The sequence below is a fragment of the Hemibagrus wyckioides genome, linkage group LG25 (genome assembly GCF_019097595.1).
Source record: "Hemibagrus wyckioides isolate EC202008001 linkage group LG25, SWU_Hwy_1.0, whole genome shotgun sequence".
NCBI lineage: Eukaryota > Metazoa > Chordata > Actinopteri > Siluriformes > Bagridae > Hemibagrus > Hemibagrus wyckioides.
The window spans coordinates 9982088-10002170 of NC_080734.1; the positions used below are offsets into that span (position 1 = coordinate 9982088).

Below are 20083 nucleotides of genomic sequence, written 5' to 3' on the forward strand. Positions count from 1 at the left end.
TTGACTATTTTTCTATTGGAGCAACCTTGCATCGTCATGATGCAATCTGCCCAAATGCCAGCGTAGTAATCACAGATACGCAAGTAAAAGGCCAAATCGAGTCATAGTCAGACTTCTGTCCAGCTGGTCTCGATGGCAGCGTGCATGCATGCGTTTCTGTCCATCTGCTTCAAGTCACACTTGTGCAGCTGATTCACTACAGGAAAATGACAGCCTCGTGAAATCTGCTCACCTCCATCAAAGAGCGAGGCAGATACCATTTTGGTGCTGCAGTCTGTCCAGCTACTATGATTTCCCGGAATTGTAGTATATCATGGGATGAGGTTAGCAGCCCGTGAAATGGAAATTACATTATGTTTGATGTGATTATTACATTCTCATATATCCAGTGCCAAATTAGATAGAAATACTGTATCACCTTGGATGAAAATAGAAAGAAGCCGATTTTGTTCATCAAGTGGATGACATTCTGCCTATAAATGTAAATCTTTTAATATTTTTAAGTAACAATGTCATGTCTCTGTGTAAAGACAGTATACAAGCGGCTGGGAGAATGCCAAGTCACTCTCTTGACTTGCTTTCTTAATAGACTGACATTCATTAATCCTGGTGTCTTGTTTTGATTGAAAAACTATAAGCAACTAATAAGCAATAAACAGAAATGAAACATTGCTCATATCACTGCTTCTTCATATTGTAATCTCCTAAGCACTCAGAAATGATGGATCGCCTGTGCTGCAAATTGCTGAACACCCGTTACATTTGACTTGTGTTTACCACTGTTTTTTTTTTTTTTTTAATTTCCAGAATACACTAAGACCCGGCTCAGTAGGTGATCGATTTCCAACCATACGGGAGTCAATTACTGTACATTTGAGCCTTCTAACATCCACTATGGAGAATGCTATTTCTCTGAATGTGCAGCCTAAATAAATTATGAGATGGAAAGTTTATTGACTCATTTTTGCTGTTTGACTGAACTGTAACCCATCTCCACACAAACACAAAAAAAAGACTGTTATACTGATTTATATTTTCCATCCATTTCCACTTCCTTTGTGTAAAGTGAGATGATATATCAGGGTATCATACTTTGGGTATGGCATTAGGTGAATTCTAATGCACTTTGATTTTTTTTATCGGATATTCAATATTTTCCTTATATCTACACACCAAATTAGGTTTCAAGCCATTTTCCGAAGAGTTGGGTCTGGAAAGTAACGAAACTACATGTACTCTCTTTACAGTACAGGTTCATTCTAACAGTTCTTTTCTGAGCATATTTAATACATTTTATATTCATTTTAGAAATAGACAACTCAAAGACAGTATATGCAAATTTTCATCATAATCATAAAGCAGTTTCCTGCCAAAAGTCTACACTTCAACTGCCAAATGCTTTTGATAGCAGAGGCATCTCTGCTTTCTGTGAAGGCTGAGGAAAGCCCATCTTCCTCCTCCCATCCTGACCACGTTCTACTGATGGATCATCGAGAGCATCCTGAGCAGCTGCATCACTGCCTAGTTTGGGAATTGCATGGTTTCGGATCGCAAGACCCTGCAGCGGAGAGTGAGGACGGCTGAGAAGATCATCGGAATCACTCTTCCTTCTATCACAGACAACTACAATACACGCTGCATCTGCGAAGTCAACAGCATTGTGGATGACCCCACACACCCCTCACACACACACTCTTCACCCTCCTGCTGTCTGGAAAAAGGTACTGAAGCATTCGGGCCTCACAACCAGACTGTGTAACAGTTTCTTTCCTCAAGTCATCAGACTCCTCAACACCCAGAACTAGACTGAACTGAACACACACACACACACACACACTTAATACTCAGTATACATCTCTGTTTACAACACCACATTTTCAGTGCTGCCAAAACTGTTTATGTTTTATGCACATTTCACTTTAGCACTGTTTAATCATCTTTATTTTATTTATTTTATTTTTTTGCACATTACACTTTAATGTTGTTTTTGCACATTATACTTTAATGCTGTTTTTGCACATTACACTTTAATGCTGCTACCAACTTCTGCTATCATATGTGAACATATGTTTATAAACAAGCATCCTTTTCTGCACAATGGTCCACACAGACTGTATCCTGGGCTATTTTTGTATCTGTCCTGTAGTGTATTGTATTTCTGCTCAGGTGCTTGTTCAGTCTCTTGTCATTTCGAGACTGGACTACTGCAACTCTCTACTGGCAGGTCTACCTTTGAATGCAATTCGTCCTCTGCTAATGATCCAAAATGCAGCTGCGCGACTTGTTTTTACCCTACCTAAATTCTCACACAACACCCCACTGCCGAGTTCCCTCAACCGGCTTCGGGTAGATTCAAAACACTGCCGCTTGCCTACAAAGCTAAGAATGGACCAGCACCATCTTACCTCAAAGCTCTTATTACTCCTCATACTGCAACACGCTCCCTCTGATCTACTAGCACTGCTCGACTTGTCCCACCATCTCTCAGGCTAAGAGGTAGGAATACATCTAGACACTTTTCTGTTCTGGCACCGAGGTGTTGGAATGAACTTCCCCAGTGTTAATGTAATCATTGATTCAGACTTAAAAGCACTCTTGTAAGTTGCTCTGGATAAGGGCGTCTGCCAAATGCCAGAAATGTAATGTAATGTATTGTATTGTCTGTCTGCACTCGGTTGTCTTACTGTTTGCACTAGGCTGCACACTATGCACTGTATGTGGCTAGGTTAACTTACATTTTAGTCTATACCTCTGGGTTGTTTTTTGTAGCTCTGTGCTGTTTTATGTAGCACCTTGGTCCTGGAGGTATGACATTTCATTTCACCATGTACTGCATCAGATATATGTGCTCGAAATGACAATAAAAACTTCTTGACTTGACTTGACAATGTCTGAGACAGTAAAGATGATATGAATATGAAATATGAGGTGATATGAATATGAGCTTTCCTTTCCCAATTTATCATGCAGATTTAAACACTTTGAAGACAACAGCATGCTAACGATCTGCAAACTAACCAAGCCAAAATATGTGGCACTATCAGCATTTCAACATTCAACCTGTGGAAACATACACGTATGCCAGTAGCTAGCTGACTGAGCTAATCTGACTGACTTAAACTAGCTAGCAAATTCCGTCTTGAACTTCTGGTAGTGATAAGGTTCTGTTACAGTCTATAGGGTGATATTTTAAGTGTAGCCAAATAGCCAATTGTGTACCTAGAAACCTGTATTAATTACTATGAGCTGGCTAGCTAACAAACCTAGTAAGCTGCAAAATCCCTAAAGGTTTTTGGCTAAACTAGCTATCCAGCTATTTTGACCTTTCTTTATTTCATACTCTTGATAACTGAGGTGTTATTGACATAATCAACTGTAGATTAGCAGTAGATTACTCAAGTAGTTTTCCCCCACATAACTTATTTACTCTTATTTACGTCATTTTCTTGATCACTTCTTTTTATAGAAGAAAATTTTTTTCTACAGTAGCAGCACTTTTACTCAAGTCAGTGTCTTTAGTACTCTTTCTATCGCTGTATATATACTAAGTACCCACATTAGATGACACTTTATTGATCCCAGGCAGAAATTCGAAATGACCCCTAAGGCCACTCAAGTGACTCCTGTCTACTTTAGCCCAAACAGTGTAGGATCAGGGACAGACACCAGTCAGTAAGATGAATTAGTCAGCTCTTTTTTTTATGTTCATCACATCTTCAGTCGTGTAAACAACACTTCCTACACATAGCTAACTACGGAACTTCAATGTCAACTGAGTTTGGAATGTTATCCATGTAAAAGGCCTCAAAATCAATTTGAGCCAAAAGACAAACAGATACATCAGTGAATCACAGCATGCAGATGTCATAAAAATAGCATCTGCAAATAAACAGCTTTAACATCTAGTTTGACTTTTGAGTCATTCGAAGATCCATTATCAAGTCCTCGGGCTCTTACCACCCAACAGACCTGCCTGATTCATCTTGATGCTCCTGGAGCTTTCTAGACTTGTGGCTCAATTTTCTTCTGTTGCGGATGGTCCCACATGAATACTATATTTACATTTCCCAGAAGCAGTTTATGCCCAAGGCTCACCCTTGCTTCAGTGTATGATCTCACCTGCATGATGTAGTCCTAACAGCTGCACTGTAATCATAAAAACTTTCCGTTGTTTATTCCAGTCCTCTCTATAAACTGTATTTCAGAGTTAAGTCTCTATGGTGTGGATTTCATTCTAAAATTGACTGAAAGTGGAATTCAGACCTCAGATATAACTCAGCACTATGCCGAGAGCTTAGCAAAAGTTACACAAGCACAGTAGAGTTCGTAGAAAATGTGTCTCAGTCACCAGCAATTTTGTCCTTGAACTTTTTCTTGTTTGATATCAAGCAAGGAACATTATTAAGTCCAGCGCTACTGTCTGTCATTTTATGACCTCATTGGAGCATCTTCTAGCTTCTTTTAAGTTGCATGCAGCTTGTTGTAGCAGGATCTAAAAAAAAATAAATTGCAAAATAATAGGATGCGCTGGACCAAGTGATATTTTATAAGCTGCTGAATAATGGAAGACTGACAGCATTTTAAAAGTACAATTTTTAAACCATTTTTTCTTGTTTTAAATATGATCATTATTACAAACTAGGGCTATTCATTCAGTAAGAAATTGCCAATATACTAAACTTTTATTAGATGTATTATTTCAAAAATTATTATTTCACATTACATTTAACACAATTTATTCTTCAGTCCACATCTCTGATTTTTTTCATGTCTTAGAGGCAAGTTCTTGTGTTTAAAGGCAGTGGAGTAGATGCTCAATAAAAAAAAAAATCTGGCCTAGGAGGCATGAATTACACACGTATCATTTGTTAAATAAAAATCATGGAAAACAGACTTGTGTAATGGGCATGTGCGTAATCAGACTCTGAATACGCTACACTTTCCCCATATAAATACTGCTGGAACATTTCTATTTAAGTCACAAGTAAGCTTGTACTGAACATCCTGTCCATGCACTTAGTAATAGACATCGGATGTCACCCAGAAGAGGTCACGTTTCCTTTTGATTCTGATTTCTCTCAAGGTTTCCTCCTCATATCATCCTCAGTATCTCCTTGTCACTGTTGCCTCTGGCTTGCTCGTTTCAGATCTAAAGCTACATCTGGATTTCTGTAGTGCTACTTTGAGGTCCTGTATACAAATACAGAACGTGAAATACAGTATAATGCTAAGAAGAAATATCAACCACTGTTCCTGTATCATTTACACCCAGAGGTATCTAAGGGTTTGAAATCAAAGATGAAAACGTTGTCAGTAGGACAGCTAATTGAAATGCTGTGCGTGGCTGCAGTGATGTTGCCTACACATGCCAAGACACGAACTGTGAGTAAATCTCTTCCACAGCCCACTGAGATTACTCCTCACCAAAGGTCACACATTGCTTTTCGAACTACAACTCTGTCCCACCCGCACAAAGGTTTGTTTGGACAATGTGACAAAGTGAAGCCAGGAACTCTATAGCCAAACCAAAAATTTCCTATAAGAGCTAAAGTAAACAAACAAAAAATCTATTGTCCATGTGCATTAAGTGATCCAGGGTTGATCCAGAGTCTATTTCTAGAAACAGTGATATCAGGTCATAATATTAGATAAGAGAGCTAAAATCTAATTTATTGACAAACTGACATAAAAAGGCTGAGCAAAGCATTATATCATAAAGTCTCATCAGTGGCATGATCATTTTGATTACACACACTTAAAGGCAGCTGCATTAACGATAATCTTTTAACTGTTTCAAGTCCAAAATGCTCTACTGGGTCCATACTGTGTTTCCTCCAAATACCAAATAAAAAAACTGTAAATGTTTCTTTCTTCTTTTTTTTACGTCCTTTAGGCACTTTGTTTTTGGACAGTGTGTGCTTAGTTCATTAAAGGACAAAAAAGGACAAACACTGCTTACAGATATATCAGAGGGCTGAAAATGGGTTGAAAAAATACTCTATGAGCCCACAAGGATCAGATCTAGGAAGTGTTTCACCTGATGACTATGAATCTAGAAAGAAATCAGCTGCAGCCTCACTTCATACCATTCTGCCATATTTCTTACAACCACTGGTGGTGCTGTTGTTCTTTCTTACACAAAAAATATGGATTATAACCCTATATTCACTGGTATTGTAATTTTGAATGTTAGCCATGCTAGTTCATTTATACCAGCTCCAGCTGCCTGGAACACTAGATGCAAAGCAAGAACAAAAAACTTTCACATGGCATAAAACCAACTCTTCATTAGGTGGCAATTCACTTATTGGCATGTTTTTTGTTTGGTTTGTAAATCAGAATATGCCAACATTGAGACAACATGCAGAACTCAACACAGGCAGTAACCCAAGCTCAGGACTGCACTCCAAACCTTGCAGCTCTGAGGCGCTCATGTTCCCTGATACACAAATGCACCTTAATCAAAGAAAATGGTTAACACCATTATAAAGTACTGCCTTTCCCCCCCTATTTTTATATCTTAATTTGCCTGCACATTACCCTATTCATTTCACAACTGTTTAAAAAAAATAACTGCAATTAACATACTTTAGGAAAGCCAAATTGAAACTTGTTAAACAAAACACAGACAAATTAAAAATAGAGACAAAAACAAGGCCAAAAAAAAAAAAAGCATTTCTGGCCAAGCTGCAATTATCAGAGAATAAACAGTGACTCTCACACCATTGCCTGCTATTAGTGGGAACATGGCATGGCATGGGATTTCACACATTCTTGTCATCAAGAGCCTCAGCATAACTTTGGCTGGCTGAATGTGTTTATAATGAGTGTTTGAAAAGGAGACCAGCTGAAAAATTCCAAAATGGCTGTGATGGTCCAGAGAGCGAGAGAGAGAGAGAAAGAAAGGAGTGTTCGTTCACCGCATAGGCAGCTGCAGAGACTGACTCAACGGCTTTGTAGCCTTGTTTGCTCTTGAGCCAGCAGCACTGAGCTGTGTGAGCTCTACCCTCTGTGTCCACTAATTGCTGTCCGCTGACCCGCTGCTCTCCACTGCTTGAACCTGGCTGACAATTGAAACAGGGACGCAGGGTGTTTACCCAGAGTGCCGCAGTGTTGTTACACTATGCCCTCAAACATCCAATATAGGGTAGATGAAGAGAGAGAGAGAGAGAGAGAGAGAGAGAGAGAGAGAGAGAGAGATGAAGAAAACACACAGATGTCCCTTATTTTTCCTTACTATATGAGAGAAGATATGAGTACCAGAGCTGACATATAAACTGTTCTGTTCATGCTTCATAGAAAACAGGCCAGTTGGATGATTAATGGATTACAATTGCTATTTAAAAAAAAAAAAAAAAAGCCTTGTGAGAGTGTGTGCAATATGCCACCATCCTATTGTGCCCTGTATGTATCTCCGATTGATGATAGTATCACCCGTGGCTTTGGAGGGTGTAGGCTGAAGCCAGCGTGTGAGCAGTGGCATTGCTGCAGCCATGCTGAGAGGGAAATAAAGGTGCGTGGGCTAGACATACCTAACGCCATTAAAGCAGAAAAAATCCAGGAAGCTGGTTACAATCCAGCTTACTTTTTTCAAGTCAGTTTACTTTTTATCCCTTACTTCTGTGTTGTCTTATGAAGCTCTGTGTCTTTATATAGCATCATGTTCCTGGAGGAATGATTTTTCATTTCCCTATGTACTGCTGTATACAGCTATATATGGTCCAAATAACAATAAAAGCTTCTTGACTTGAATTGTCCATTAACGAGGTCGGAGATTCTTGCAAAAGTAAAGTTGGGATTGTCGAATTATTACTCAGATCATTATAAAATGTAAATAAAATGATATAATGATATAATGTACATGTGCTCTGTGTTGAACAGCATTTGAGATAATTATGGAATTGGTTTACAGTGAAGTAGCCCTGATAAACAATAGTGTGGCTTCATTAACTGCTCATTAGACAGCATTAGCTATTAAGGTGTGTATATGACTACAAAATAGGTGAAAAGGAAACAAGACAAGATACTAACTTTTCCAACAGGCATTTAAACTGTCTGAATGATAGCTGGAGTCTCAGTACTATCATCAGTCATCACAAACACTGTTGCAGAGTTTTACTTAAAAACCCACTGGTTTCTCCAGAGGCTCAACCTGAAGAAACCCTAGAGTGACAGGTTCAAATTTTTTCATGTGTATGAAATATCTTCTTGTAATATTACTTTATTAGCACTGTTGCCTCACAGCAAGAAGGTCCTGGGTTCAAATCCCGGGTTTGAACAGGCAGGGGCCTTCCTATGTGGAGTTTGCATGTTCTCCCCATGCCTGCGTGGGTTTACTCTGGGTACTCTGGTTTCCTACCACGGTCCAAAAACATGTATATTAGGTTGATTGGTAATTCTAAATTGCCCATAGGAGTGATTGTGAGTCTGTGTGGTTGTCTGTCTATATGTGGCCCTGCGATGGACTGGCCACCTGTCCAGGGTGTACCCCTGCCTTTCGCCCAATGTGCACTGGGATAGACTGCAGCAGACCCCCGTGACCCTAATTATGAATAAAGTGGGTATAGACAATGGATGGATGGATGGATGGATGGATATTACTTTATTCTCTGATTTGTATATTTTTAACCACTGGCCTTAGAACTACAGTATGAGAAGCAGCAGCTGTCAACAGTTGTCTACTCGGTCATGTTCCAGGGATGGCACATACCCAGGTTGCCAGACAGTGTGAAGTAAAACTTCCTACAGATCTAAAGATCAACACCTGCAGACTGACAGGAGAAATGATCTAAGAAGCAATACAATGTACAGATAATATTTAATGGCCACAGTTGTTTGAGAGATCCCATCTCCTATAAACATGCCAGCAGGTGGACTTGTGGCTCCTGGGTTTGAAGGCTTGTTGCTCCTAGGTGTGAAGGCTTGTGTGAATGTCTGCACTCATGGAGCCCTCTGATGGACTGGTGCCCTATGCAGAGTCTACTCTCACCTCATGCACAGTACTTCCCGGAAAGGCTTCAGATCTACCATGGACATGACCAGGCTGAAGCAGTTTACTGTTTTATATTGTTATTCATGCAATAATTCTGAGCATTGTTCAGTCCAATAATTAGAGATTAAGGACAAACATGCCAAACTGTGTTTATGTATACCATTGTAAAGATTGTAACATTGCATTCAAATGGTGTAAGAATTTTCTTTCTTGTCAGTTGCACTCAGCAGAGGACTGCATCAGGTTCCACTTCTGTCCACCAGGTACAGGAATGTGTGGCTACAGTGGATTCAGATTCACTGTAACTAGACATGGAAAACATGACCTGTTCTGATGAATCTTGATTTCTACAAAATGCAGATGCTAAGGTCAGAATTTGGTATCAACAACATGCATCCATGGACTCAACCTGCCTTGTGTGAAGATTTCAGGTTGGACATTGTTTTTTGGTTTTTTTTGGCACATAATGGGCTCATGGATACCAAAAGTATTTCAATGCCACTGTATAATTTTTGACCATCGCTTTATACAAATTACACATCTTATAACGGCTACTTCTAGCATGATAATGCATTGTCACAAATGACAAATCTTCACATTCCACAAACATGAAAGTGAGTTTAAAGTACTTCGGTGGTCCTTCCCAGTCACCAGATCTGAATCGAGCTCCTGTGTTGTGAATGCTCAGAGAGATTCACAGCATGAATGTGAAGCTGATAAACCTGCAGCCATGATGTGATGCAGTCATGACAACATGGACTAGAATGCCAAAGGAATGCTTTAACACTCTGTGGAATCCATGTCACGATGATTTGAGGTTGCTCCTAAACTAGTGACTGATGAGGGTTTCTGCACTGGTGTCTGTACTCTGAATGTCTTTTGATTGCACGAAGTTCAGGTGAAAATAAATACACTGTACAGACACACACTGTGGGTGTGTGGGTTGCTGAGATCATGGGGTTCATCTATTTTCTGAATAAAGCAACCACCTTCACAGCTTTCTTGTCAGTCTGGTCATTGGAAAAAGAGGTTATATCTCTAAATCTAATAAGGTGATGTGGAAACCATTTAAATAAACCATTTCACCATGCTGTGAACATTTTATCTGGATATTTTAATTTTTTTAGCATGCTTGATGATAGATGCAGCCATGAAGACGTTTTAAAGGAATCCAAAAAAGAGAGAAAATGAAGAACTGTAAACTGATACTGTATATCCTAGCTCATCTTAAGGAGCCATTTACTATTTGCAGGAAGAACAAAACCTTTCTGTGACCAACTTGTCAATTTTGAGCTCAGCAAAACTGAGCTAGACTAGCTCCTACTGTGATTCTAATCAACACCCCTAGCTCTAACTCTAGCTGTCCTCAGAAGAGCCTTAGTTCCTTCCTCTGACCTGCTGTTGGAGTAGTAACATGTCTTCTGATGCCCTGCTGAGCACAACAGAGGACATTTTATAAAAGTTACTGTGTAACCAGGTAATGCAAGAATAACATCCTAATACAACATGTGACCTGATTAAACAGTGTACATATATAGAGCACAGTATACAGTATAACCATCTTACATCCACACATGTAAACTATTTTCATAAAAAAAAATCAAATTCTTACAATCTGATTTATCCTGCAAATTTCGGTAATTTTTTTTTTTTTTTTTTAAATATTCACAGTCTATTGAGGAAGGCCACAGCTTGCAGTGAGAGCTGCCACAGGCGTTGGCCAGGATCCAGAAGCTCCATCTAAGAGTGACCACCCAAGGGAGTCTGGCTAATTGTGTCAGCATATTGAAATACATGAAAAGAATTAAATGCTGGCAAAAGTGCCAACCACAGCTCTATTTAGAGCACAAATGACCCATGTGCTGATCATGCTACTGAAGCTGTTATACACATGTATTCAGTAAAATGGGTCTGTTCCCTCACATCGCACAGGAGTGGGAGAAAAGGGCAGTCTGAAGAGCTAATATGCTGAGGTGAGTGTTTAAAGCTTTGATGGATATAATGCATGAATCCCTGATGCATTAGTCACTGGCCCGATGCCTACATATTACCAAATCTGGTTATTATCTTTGGTAATATCCTTCAGCTTAGGCCTTTTTACTGGACATGCATTAAATTGGCCCACTGTTATCTGGAAGTGACAAAATTTGGAGACGGTTCTAAAAATTGTTTCATCATCCTAGCTAGATTCACATCTAGATTTATGTTTGACCATTTATCTTGGCGTTCAAGGAGTCTATAGAACAAGTTCCCCAAAGGCAAGAGGTCATTTTTGGGTTATGTTCTGTTCTGGAAATGACTTCTGTGCCCTACTAACTACAGTCCCAACTGTAAAAAGCAGAATTTAAAAGGGGTTGATAACTACTATGGCTTGCTGTCATGTGCCATTTCTTTGCCATCCCACTGCATTGAAAGGGCTTTTATCTGTCCTACTGTTGTGCAGTACTGATGAACATGGTGACCATTTTGAGAATTGAGGCCAGCAAAATTGAGCAAGACTAGCTCCTACTGTGGTTCTAATCAACAGCCTTAGCTCTAACTCCAGCAGTCCTCAGGAGAGCTCTAGAGGAAGCAGGTTTAGATGCTGGTTTAGTAGTAACATGTCTTCCTCTGCCCTGCTAAACACAAGAGAGGAGATCAAAAAAACTGATGACCACAGTCTAACCTTGGAATACCTACCATTCTGACTTTCTTTAATAAGAATTTCTTTAATCAGTGGACTGTACTAGTTTGTTTTGTTGTCCACAGTCTTTTATTTTCTACCGAATTAATATCCACAGAAAAAAAAGGTTCTAGATTGGACTGGAATTTTGTTCCCTTGGTAGAAGAAGAAGATCTGGTCTTTCTTCAGATGGAAATGGCAATTCATATATAGGTTTTAGCTGATCTATAATACCAAGAGTAAATGTGTAGCTTTCAAACTGGCCTCAACACCAGTTGATTAATTTATTACAGTCTTGAGTATTTTGGAACACATTTTGTTTTGCTGTGTTTTACACATCACTGTTTTGTTATTAAGGGAAACAATTACAGGCAACCTTTCAAAGATTCAAAGTGCTATAAAAATGGTTCTACTTTTTATGGTACAGATTTTGTCCACATCATTATACCAGTGTCAAATGTCTACACATGAAAAAACAACACATTAAACATAATCTATATATACAGATTGAGATATGGCAGTGTGAAAGACACAACACAGAAACTATGTAATGAAAATGAACACACTGAACAGGCATTGCTTATCACCTGATGATCTGTTGCACTGATGAGCTGTTAAGTCTATTAAAATACATTCATACTGCTAAAAAAATTAAGGGAACGCTTAATCGTCACAGTCTAGCAACATTTCAGTTAAACTTTAGGGATATCAATCTGTCCATTTAAGAAGCATGAGTGACTGTGAATCAGGTTCACCTGCTTAGATGCAAAAGAAAGTGACAACAGGTTCACTGGAGAGGCAACAGCAAGACAACCCCCCAAAAGGGAAAGGTTCTGCAGGTGGTAGCCACAGACAAATGCTCTCTTCTTGACTGGTTGGGCGGTGGGACAGTGATGATCTCAGGAGGAATATCCTTGGAGGGTTGCATAGACCTCCCACATGCTAGCCAACAGTACCCTTACTGCTGTTAGACACCAGGATGAAATCAGTGCCAAAGTCAGACCTTACACTGGTGCAGTGGGCCCTGGGTTCCTCCTGGTGCATGACTTTGCCTGGCCTCATGTGGCCAGAGTGTACAGGCAGTTACTAGATGATGAAGGCACTGATGCCATTGACTCTCTCTCATGTTACCCAGACCTGAATTCAATTGAGAACCTCTGCAATGTTATGTATCAGAGTTTACAAAGCCACCAAGTAGGACCAAAGACTCTCACTGAGGCCCTGATCCAAGTCTGGGAGGACACCCCAGGACACCGTCTACCATCTCATCAGGAGCATGCCCAGATATTGTTGGGAGTGAATACAGGCACCTGGGGGCTATACACACTACTGACTTACATTATGAGTTGCCATTACAAAATTCAAGCAAGTCGGATCAGCACGTAATTTCAATTTTTGACTTTGATTTTTGGTGCGATGAATCCAGCCCTCAATGGGTTAATGATTTTGGTTTCCACTGACCTTTCATTTTGACAATTTTTTTCTCAACAAATTACACTATGTATATAAGTAAAGATTTGTACTTGAATATTTGAGATCCAATGTGTGATTTAAATGTTGTTGGGTATTTTTGAACAGTGTACATTCATAACATGCATGATCTCCACAGGATGGGATCAGCACTTTCCTGTTGCATGCATATTGTTATTATTATATTATTATAGACAGCATGCATTCATGAAGGATCCATGTTCGTTTAGAAATGAATGAAAAAGCACAGTAGTACAGCTGTTCTCTATGACGTGACTGACTCATGCACTGATCCTTCCTGATTAAACAATGGAACAGATTTTGCCTGCACATGGCATGTAGGGAGCAAAACATATTTATTTTTAGGTATTAAAATAAAATCCAGCTTTTTTATTGCAGTACTCATTCAATATTAGAGTGGTTTGCTAAACAGGAAAAAGGTAGTTTCTTTCTGCATGTTCAACAAGAAAATGGAATCAAAGGACAATATAAATGTTTAAAAGATACTTTTTCGTTTTCATTGTCGGTGAAGAGAGAACCAAAAATATCCAACAATTCATTCAATACACCGTGGATGGGACACCAGTCCAATATAGGGCACTGTGGACACACACACACACACACACACACAGCAAAATATCTTTACAATCTTAGCATGTGATAATATCTTGAATCTAGGCAGAGATATCTATTTATTATTATATGATATTATAATATATGATTACAAAACCAAATATAAGATTATGTCTATTTCTTGGCATATTATACCATTTTTAAGCTTTAATGGTAGATCATTTTGCTTCTATCTAGTTTAATCAATGCTTAAAATTAAACAAGAAAATTGAATGCTTTAAAATAGTCCTATACCTAGAAATAGGTTTAATAATCTTAGATTTGGTTTCTTGTAATCTTTTAATATGAAATACTAGATCAGTTTGACTATATTCAAGATATTTTAACTTGCTAAGATGTAATTTTGTGCAGTACACACACACACACACACACACATACACACACACATACACACTTATCCACCTACTGGCATGATATTGTGAGGAAACCAGAGATCCCTTGAGGAAACCCACGTAAAACGCATAAACCTCTGCATAGACAGTAACCTGAGCTCAGCACAGAACTGGCAACCCTGGAGCTTTGAGGCAGCAGTGTTGCACAGTTCATGCAGCCTTTGTGAAATCATTACGTGGCCTTGATATCCAATTACTACTGTCAATTAAAAAATCAGGCTAGATTCACGGGAAATATACACCAGAATGGTATTTTGTTTTAGAAAAAAATAGAGAGACACTTCTGATTTATAAAAGACCATTGAGAAATTTTGGAATGAGGCCTTCAACACAAACAAAACAGTCTGAATAGAACAGATCTCAGTGTGTATATGCTTTAAAATGGGCAATTAAGTGGCACACAGGAATAGCCACTAATGAAATCAACATTACAACGCCATTGAGCCAAACGCATAACACAGCTGGCAAAAGGGTTGACTTTCACTACTAAGTCACTAATTAAACATGTTAGCATGAATTCACACTTCTTCTAAATGACAAACCACTAACACAATGTAGTATATGTGAAATATATCTTTTTGCCAATAAATGGTGCCTCCCAGTGGAACACCACAATGTGATCTCTTGATTTCTGTCACTTCCTAACTGCAGTGAAGAGCCTCATCTCCCTGCTAATATATCTTCATAATTTGATCTCTTAGAAAATACTCTTGATCCCACAACCCCTTCTCAAACTTGTAATTAAGAGCAGAGACAGAAACAAGAAGCCACCACCATGTGGACTGGAGGAGATAAATCATCGAAAATGAAAACATTGTAGCATGGAACCTAATTCAAGAGGTTTCACCTTTTTAAACGAAGTATAAGAGTCAATATCTTTGATGCACAAGAAACCAGGGCAAGTGTGTACAAATTAATGGGGTGTATATTAATCAAAGGCATATTAAATATTAATTAAGGTAAATGGGCAGAGTCAATTCCCAAGACACCAACAGGTCTCATTTCATTTATCTAATCCAACCAATTAAGCTCTCTACAAAAACAGCCTCTTGGTCAAGTTTGAAAAGGATTTTTCTTCTTTCTGAACAAGCTCTACATGAATGAATATTTGAGACAGCAGTATTTGTTTAAAGTTCACTCAGGAATACAGAGTCCACCCGGGGTTGTGGTGCTGCAGTGATACAGGTCTGCTACTTGATGCGTGAATGCTGAATGCTTGTTAGAGCCAAAGAAACATTAAATAAAAAGCTATACAGCATTACTATATCCACATAATGATAGTCAATCATTTATAATTAAACAACGAAAAATACATTTAACTTTCCTAAAACAGACATTCTCTTATTTTTAAAATAATGCACTGCAAAAAATGCAGTAAGTAATAAGTTAATCAGTAAAATACTGTAAATTAGATAAACAAATATAAGACTAGTTTATTTTTACTCAATTAACTCAAGCTTGAAATGATCATATTCTATTGGCAGCTAATATAATTTTGCTTACTTGGATTCCTTGTTTCTAAAACGAAGCAAAATGATCTGCAATTTTCAGCTTCTAATTAGCCGTTATGTCAAGAAATATGCTTAATGATCTTCGTAATGAAAAACTAACTGAAACAATAACTTCCCTTTGTTCACGATATCCGTCTTTCCTAACATCATTTTGCTGTGTGTCTTTTTTTCCCAAAGCATTTGTCAGTATTATTGACTTGGGTTAAAATAAACAAATTGTAAATAAATTAGCATCACCAAAAAATTCTCCAGTAACACTACCATGTTCACAGGTTCTTCTAAGGTTAAATTTACTCTCATCTAACGAAAACACAGTGTCAGACATGGGTGTCTAATAGCTGCCTTCAAAGCCTGGCATCTCAAAACAACCATGAGGTAGTAACACTGTTGTTACCTTTTTGCTGATTCAAGCTGTCAAGTTCAACCAGCGAACCGAATCTATTATTGTGATCAGATGAGACCAAATTTGAACTCTCTACACACTATAGGCATGTTTGTAGAAAAACGTGAACTGTAAAGAGGGAAAAGTAAAGTATGGGTCAGCTTAACTGATGCTGGTGTTTTGGTTAAAGTTCAGAAGCGACTGGACAGGATATTTTAGCCCAAATCCTGGTTATCTCTTCCAGGAGGTAAGATGGATATCAGAAAGTAGTGTAGCTCAAATGTACATGCAATCATGTGAAAAACGATTCAGTCTCAGTTGCAAATTTGAACCTGTGGTCTGAAGTGAGGCACAACCTCAGGAGTAAATGAGTTTACAGTGTTGTGTATGAGGAATTGTCCAAACTCTCTTATAGACATGAGGATCCATGCTGTTAGAAAAACAAATATTGCTTTACAGCATACCCATATACACTCAAAACAGAACAAATTGAGCATGTCCTTCATTTTGCATATCAATCATTAAAGCACTATTATTATCATCAATAAGTAAGGAATAACACACAATACAGAGCATGTGGTTACACTAAAATAATAGATAATAAAAGTCCTGAAGTGGGTTGTTATCATATAACATTAAGCTTGTGTTATGACGCTGAGACCGCAGCGATTTGCAAACACTTACAATTTATAATTCATTAATAAACGACATATTGTGCTGCTTCACGTAATATGGCTGGAAGATTTACAATGCACCAGGATCGTTACAAAGCACTGACACTCAGGTCTTCTTTCATAAACGTTACATAAATGTCTCCTAACAGAAAACTGTTATAGCTTTTTATTTGTTAAGCAATAGCACTTTTGTTTATTAGGCTTTGATTCTGTGGAGTGTCCGTCATACACGTCCCTATGAAAGAGCAGGTTCTACAGAAACAATAATGTTTTGGACCAAGCACATTTACATAAACCTACAGCTGGATCTACAGTCTGTGTTTATTTAAGATGAATTCATGCTTTCTGACCAATAAGATTAGAGAATTTCCCCACACTGTCCTATAATTATGGGTAATATACTGGGGATTTTTTTGTGTAACCATAATGCCATAATGCATCTAATATGTCCTTCATTGCAGTGAGGACTGGTAATAAAAATAGTAGCACACATGCATGATTCAGGCACTTCAGTACAAGACAGAGCTCTGCAGCCTGGGTGATTAGTTGCCTGCAGCACTGTTCAGTAGAGGGCAAAAAAACTAGTAACGTGTTATAGCTGTGTTTCATAGTGGGAGCAAGCTCACAGTACTCTATATACACATACTCTTCTACACACACTTTTTGTGCCACTTATCCTACACAGGGTCACAGGGAACCTGTAGCCTCGGGGGCACAAGATTGGACAGGGTACCATCCCATTGCAGGGCACAGTCATGAACACACTCACACATACTTTCACACTACGATAAATTTAGAGATGCCAATCATCCTACATCACGTCTTTGGACGGGGGAGAAAACCAAAGTACCTAGAGCAGGGGCGTCCAACCTTATCTGCAAAGGGCCAGTGTGGGTGTGGGTTTTCATTCCAACCAAGCAGAAGCCACATCTGAGTTTACTGAAAGCCAGGATCAACTGATTAAAAAGGTGGAATCAGTTGTGTCTCCTGCTTGTTTGGAATGAAAACCTGCACCCACGGCCTTTGTGGATACGATTGGACACCCCTGAACTAGAGGAAACCCCTGAAACATAGGGAGAACATGCAAACTCCACACATGCAGGACAGAGGCAGGAATCAAACCCCCAGCCCTGAAGGTGCATGGCAAATGTGCCAACCACTAAGCCAGATGGATGGATGGATGGATGGATGGATGGACGGACGGACGGACGGACGACGGACGGACGGACGGACGGACAGATAGATAGATAGATAGATAGATAGATAGATAGATAGATAGATAGATAGATAGATAGATAGATAGATTAAATTTAAAATAGAAGCAACAACATGATCTGTGAAGACTGTTCTCTCTAACAATGATGTATACCTGTCAGCTAGGCTACAGAAGAAGAAACTCTTCCGCTTGACTTAGCTCCAGCAAATGGATTTATTCTGGGTTAGTGGTGTTTATCCGGTTCGTTTTGTGGCCACGGTCAACTGGGAAATATGTGAGGAGCAAACCCAGTGCACCAGAATGGATTAGAGCACAGAGCCGTTTCTCCCAGCAGCTCCCCACTTCTCCTGGGGAAACTCGGGAGATGAGTACTACAAGTATGCCTGGCTCATTTAAAGCATTCATAAATAAAACTGACGCTTCCATTTACCTTAAAGTCTTAATTGCCCCGATTTGGCAACGGGTGGAGATGTGGAGGGGGACAGCTGGGGGAGATTGAGTGCAGTTTTACATCCAGAGATTGATTTTGCAGAGAAGTAAAAAAAAAAGACCCTCTAGCACTTGGGGTTTGTGTTTAGTGTTTTGGAAATGTGTTATATAAGACAGAAAATGCGAGTTGTGTGAGGTAAAATATCAAAATATTGCAGACTTTGCATCCAGAAGGAAATCTATTTTAAAGTTGGATACAATTATGATATCACTAAAGAAAGCTGATGAGTAATGGAGGCTCACCTGTGGCCTCGGGTGTCCAGTCACCAGACACGTGAGCTCCAGGGTCTCACCCTCCCGGATAGTGTACACTCTCTCTGTGTAGCGCTCCTCCTCCACGTTACATGCATGGCCCGAGTGCACGATCCGGACAGTAGGGGGCGCTGAGGACAGAGCACAAGCGAAGGGCAAAATGTCAGTAGCGGAATTTCATAAAAATTACTCCTGAAGAAACAAAAACGAAAGGAAATACACAATAGAGTTAAACCTATGGTTATTAATGGCAAAAGTGTGAGATAGCAAAACAACTGAAATAAGGACACAAGAAGTCATCTTTTAAAGCTTTTATTACCCTGATAAATGTCTGATGTTAAATAATCTGGGTTTGGTTACTAGTTTGTAATTACAAATTGTGTATGTATATACAGAGTATATATGTACACAAGAGTATACAGAGTAACTCTCAAAAAATGTATAGTTCATTGGTTGTCCATCAGAAGGAACCCTTAAAGGTTCTATATGGTAAGAATATGCAAGGTTTCTACATACAGATTCTATATAACGCCTTCAACAGTTTACTTTTCAGAAAGGGATTCAAGCACACTGATGAAAAACGCTCACTGGATTTATTTAATTCACACGCATACATCGGTTCCACATGATGATGTTACATTATCACAGATTTCATTCTTACATTTACATTTCTGGCATTTGGCAGACCTCCTTGTCCAGAGCGACATACAAAAAGTGCTTTGAAGTCTTATTAATGAATACATTAATACTGGTTCAATAGGTCACAGACTTAGGATACCATCAGCCTGAAAACTGTATTGGGAAGAACGTTTTTTGAATACATACATAAAACAAATGGGGAAAATAAGAGCTAAGTGTTTAAGAAAGATATAGGTCCTTCATCTATTGTTGGAAGACGGCCAGACTCGGCTGTTCTGACATCTAGGGCAAGTTCATTCAACCACCTTGATGCCAGAACAGAGAAAAGTCTAGATGTATACATGATCTAAGCATTTATTTTCAGCCCTGAATAAAATCAGACACCGAGCTGTTAATGGTACCCACAACACTGGTGTTTCACAACAGCCACATTACCACTGTGCTATTCTGACCCTGTATGTGTAAAGCTACTGAATTTAACTCTATAGTTATAGTTCCTACCAGCGGCAACATCCTCATGAGATTTCACAGTGTAAATGGTTTACATTAAAACTATGTAAACTGATTACTCTTGCTCTCTATAAATCAACTGAATAATTAAGCTTTTTTTTTTTTGCTTCTAATTTAATTTTTAATTTTAATTTAGAATTTAATGTTTCAGTTAAGCTTGGTTTAAGCAAGGAACTCATGGTTTGTTGAGAAACCTAGTATTTCTATGTAACTATATGTTTCTTAGAAATCTCAATGAACACATATTCCTTTTTTTCAGTG

At 38.8% G+C, this 20083-nt stretch overlaps 1 protein-coding gene across 1 annotated transcript in view; it reads right to left on the minus strand.

Annotated features, from left to right (window-relative positions):
- The window catches only part of mdga2a (MAM domain containing glycosylphosphatidylinositol anchor 2a), a 189768-nt gene that overhangs the window by 111343 nt on the left and 58342 nt on the right, over positions 1–20083 (minus strand). The window contains exon 2 of the mRNA XM_058379526.1: positions 18665–18804. Coding sequence (XP_058235509.1) covers positions 18665–18804 — 140 coding nt within the window. The remainder of the gene's footprint in view (positions 1–18664; positions 18805–20083) is intronic.